This window comes from Plasmodium gaboni, chromosome 13, assembly GCF_001602025.1.
Source record: "Plasmodium gaboni strain SY75 chromosome 13, whole genome shotgun sequence".
Classification (NCBI taxonomy): domain Eukaryota; phylum Apicomplexa; class Aconoidasida; order Haemosporida; family Plasmodiidae; genus Plasmodium; species Plasmodium gaboni.
The window spans coordinates 786,035-790,795 of NC_031493.1; the positions used below are offsets into that span (position 1 = coordinate 786,035).

Sequence of the window (4,761 nt, forward strand, 5' to 3'; positions counted from 1 at the left end):
TTTTTTTTTTTTTTTTTTCTTTTTTTTTTTTTTTAAAATTAATTTTTTTAAAAAAAAAAATATTTATATTTATTTATATATATTTTTCTTATTATTCTTTTATTTTAATTTAATATCTTTTTTTTTTTTTTTTTAAATTTTTACATTTATTCATTTATATTTTTTTTTAAAAGAAACGACAAAAAAAAAAAAAAAAAAAAAAAAAAAAAGTGAAAACATTTTTTTTAGGAACGAGGCATCTTGGATACAATACATTTTTTTTTTTTTTTTTTTATTCTTTATTTTTTTTTTTTTAATTCGCATAGAGTAAACCAATAAAATAAAAAATATTTCATAAACAGTATGTATATATGACATATATGCCTATATATTATTTAACGATTTATTATTTCATCATATGAATTTATATGTATATGTCCATATATAAATCCTAATGCGTGAAAAACAAAAATATATTTATATTATATATACCTATTTATATTTGTAAAACTGTAGAAATTATTATATTATTTTATTTTATGTTAGTTATTTTTTTCTTTATGGATATAAAAAAATTATACATATAATATTTATTTTTTATCATTTATCATTTAGGATACTTATGCACAGAATTTGTATTGATAAGAAAATCAATTTAACATAATAAATATTTTGGGATATTCATAATTTTTGTCTTTTTTTTTTTTGTTGTTGTTTTTTTACTATTTCTTTAAATATATTATAACGGTCTTTGAATGGATCATTATAAAAAAAAATATATATATATAAATATATATATATATATATATATATTTTATTTAAAATATAATCCTATATTTCAAGTTTTATTTATTTGTTATAATTAAATCTAATTCACAATCAGGAAAATAAATAATTAAGACTATAATATAAGTCTTAATAATATATATATATATATATATGTATTTATTTACTTTTATTTCTCCACTACCATCTTGCATAGACTATTCAATGTATACAAAAAAAAAAAAAAAAAAAATGAAAACATTTTTATAACAATATATATATGTATATATAATGTAATTAACAGAATTATGAATATATATATATATTTTTTTTTTAGACACATGCATTTTTATAAATTTTCATTTTGATGTCATATGATAATTAAAAATATATCTTCAATTTTTAGGTTTTCTTTAGACATTTTGGTATAATATAAAAGAAAATAAAATTGTACTTTTTTTTTTTTTTATACAATGTTTATATAATTTAAGATGGTCATATTTTAATTTTAATAATATTGTTTTTCTACTTTTTATTCTTATTTTTTTGTTTAAAACCTTAAATATAATTATATATATGTTGTTATTAAATTAAATTTTTTTTTTTTTTTTTGTTTCTAAAATTTTAGTAATATTTTATATATATATATAATTAGAAATTTCCAATTTATAATTTAATTTTTTTTCTGTATTTTTTTTAAACTTTTTTTTGTTTTTCATAATTTTTATAAATATTTTAAAAATAATTTCACATATATATATTCAATTATTTGATCATTTTTTTTTTTTTTTTAATATTTTTTATAATTTCTTATAAAAATAAAAATATATAAATTAATTTGATTATGTTTATAAATAATTAAGAAATATGGCATATTATTATTATTTATAAATATATATATTTTTTATATTATTTTTTAATTTTTATAAAAATTCTATTAAATATGAAAAAATATATATATTTATATTTTTGTAATCATATATATATATATATATATAAACTATTTTTTTATTAGTCTTTCTCTTGTTATGACTTTAAAAGTAAAGAAAATTATATCATATTTGATCATTTTATATATTATATATTTATTATAATATATATATATAATGTTTTATTATAATACAATCTTATGATAGTTACAGGAATTATTTATATATATATTATATATATATATTTATATTATATAATAATGAAGAACGTATTTTTTAAAGATTTTTTTTCTTCAATAACATATTATATTATTTATTTTTTATCTATAATATATATAATAATATAAATATTATATTTATTGTATATATATTTATATAATGATATTATTATTGATATTTTTAAAAGTATAATAATAATATAAATAAATATTATACATTTTTTTTTATTTTTAGTATATCCATATCTTTTCTTATCATTCTCTTTTTTCAGAGATAGTATAATTAAACGTTTTTAAAAAAATATATTTTTTGTAACATGATATTAAAAAAAGAAATATATCATAATATTTATAAAAAAAAATTATAAATATAATATTTTATATAATTTATAAATATTATGAATATTTATAAAATATTGTGTTATTTTTATTTTTAATTTTTGTTTTTTTTACCCTTGAAAGAATATAAAAAAAATTATAAACAGAAATAATTGTAATTAATTGTATATTAATTTTTCCATATAAAAAATTATATGTACTATTTTTTCATAAATATATAAAATTATAATATATATATATTTTATTACAAATAATATAATTTATAGATTAATTTATTATTATATATATATATATATATATATTATATGTGTATGCATGATATTTTATAAAAATTTTCCTGTCCGCCTATGAATTATAAAGAAAAAATAATTTTTGCTTTAGAGCAAAAGTTGTAATTTGAAATAATAATAAAATATATATATATATATATATATATATATTTATATTTATATTTATATTTATATTTATATATTTATATACATTTTAAGATTTCCTTCCTTTTATTTTTTGTACGTCGATAAAAAGAAGTACATTTTAAAAGTTGACTTTTATTATAACAATGGGTGAAAATAAATTTGACGGTTTGTCTTTTTTTGAAAATAATGAATTCCAGAATATGAATTTTATAAGGGGTTCTATGGATAATAATCGTAATGATGAAGAAAAAGGGTTAATACAGAAAGCTATAGATTTATCAAAAAAAGGAGCAGAAACATTACAGAAAGGTTTAAAAGAAAAGTTAGGAAAAAATAATTTGAATGATGGAGCTTCTATGGTATCTAATTCAACAACAGCTGAAAGTGGTTCCATGTTTTCAAATTTTCCTTTATTTAATAATAATAATCAGAATAGAGAAAATGAAACAAGTTCATTTTTTGCTTTTACAACTTTAGTATCTTATAAAAACTTTCCATTATTCTGTATTTTATTTGGTATCAGTGTTTTATTTATGATTCTATCATTTTTTACATTACCTATGATAGTAATAACACCAAGACAATTCGGTTTCTTCTTTACTGTATCTTCAATATGTTTTGTTTCATCCTTAGCTTTCTTGAAGGGATTTTCTAATTTGTATCATCACTTAATGGAAAAACAACGGTAACAAGCTAGCCAAAAAATATAAATCAAAGCATAATATATATATATATATATATATATATATATATATATATATATATATATATATGTATATATGTGTATATATATATATATATGTATATATTTATTTATTTATTTTTTTATCCCTTTACAGCCTCCCTTTTACAACGGCCTACATTTTATCATTAGTATCAACCTTATATTTTACTCTTATTAATCCCTTATATTTACTGGTATGAAATTATCATTCAACGAATATATTCACATATATATATATATATATATTCAAAATGTATATGATTTTCTATTTTTTTTTTCTTTTTTTTTTTTTGATATAGGCATTAATTACATCAGTTATTCAAATGTTAGCCCTTATATCCTTTCTTGTTTCCTACATACCAGGTATAAAAAAATAAATTATATATATATATATATATATATATATATATATATATATATATATATTATATACGTTCAACTTTGATATATATTTTTAATTTGTATTTTTTTTGTTAGGTGGAGCAGGAGCCATCAAAATGCTTCTTAATGCTATTTATTCTTATGTTAAAAATTTATTTAGAAGAAGCAATACTTCAGATTTACCCTTTTAAAGTAAAAAATAAGAAAAAAAAAAAAAAATGTGCTTATTGAGTATAATATAAAAAATATATATATTTATTCATTTATATTTTCCATATAAAATAATAATATTAAATTGCGTGGGAAAAAGAGCTTTTTTTTTTTTTTTTTTTTATTTTATTATTTTATAATTGTAAATTTTATTTTCAACAAATCCAATATATGAAATTTCCTTTTTCTTCATTTTTATCTTTTTAATAATGAAATTGTTGTCTTGATTTTCATTTTTTTTTTTTTTTTTATATATTTTTTTGAAGTCTACATATAATAATTAAATTAAAAATGAATATTATATATATATAGTATATATTTTATATATGTTATTTTTATTTTTATTTTTACTTTTTAATTTTTTTTTTTTTTTTTTTTTATTTATTATAAAATTCTTTTTTTGTTTATATTTTATTTATGTATACGTGATCATTTGAATATATATAAAAAAAGACCAGCAAAAATAAACATAAACATAGAATATAATATAATATATATTTTTTATATTGAATTATTTAAAGATGCTTATGATAAACTTTTTATTTTCTTACAAAATAATGCTTAAATCATTCTACGTGTAATAAATTAATATTTAATTCAATGTGTTCTTTTTTTTTAAATAATAAATAGGAGAAAAAAAAGAAAAACCTTAAATATTAAATATAAATATATATTTATATATTTATTTTTCCATTTGTATAATTCATATTTCATTTATTTATTATATAATACAAAAAAAAAAAAAAAAAAAAAAAAAAAAAATTTAAATTTTAATTTAAAAAAATTAAAAAAAAAAAATT

The 4,761-nt window shown here is 14.1% G+C and overlaps 1 protein-coding gene across 1 annotated transcript; it reads left to right on the forward strand.

The window, feature by feature from the left end:
• Positions 1-2,789: 2,789 nt before the first annotated feature.
• On the forward strand, positions 2,790-3,942 carry PGSY75_1321800 (putative protein transport protein SFT2; the record flags this gene model as incomplete). The annotated part of the gene is made up of 4 exons (XM_018787281.1): positions 2,790-3,331; positions 3,486-3,564; positions 3,670-3,733; positions 3,848-3,942. The coding sequence occupies 4 exons, from the start codon at positions 2,790-2,792 to the stop codon at positions 3,940-3,942; spliced, it is 780 nt and encodes a 259-aa protein (XP_018640023.1).
• Between the last annotated feature and the right edge of the window lie 819 nt (positions 3,943-4,761).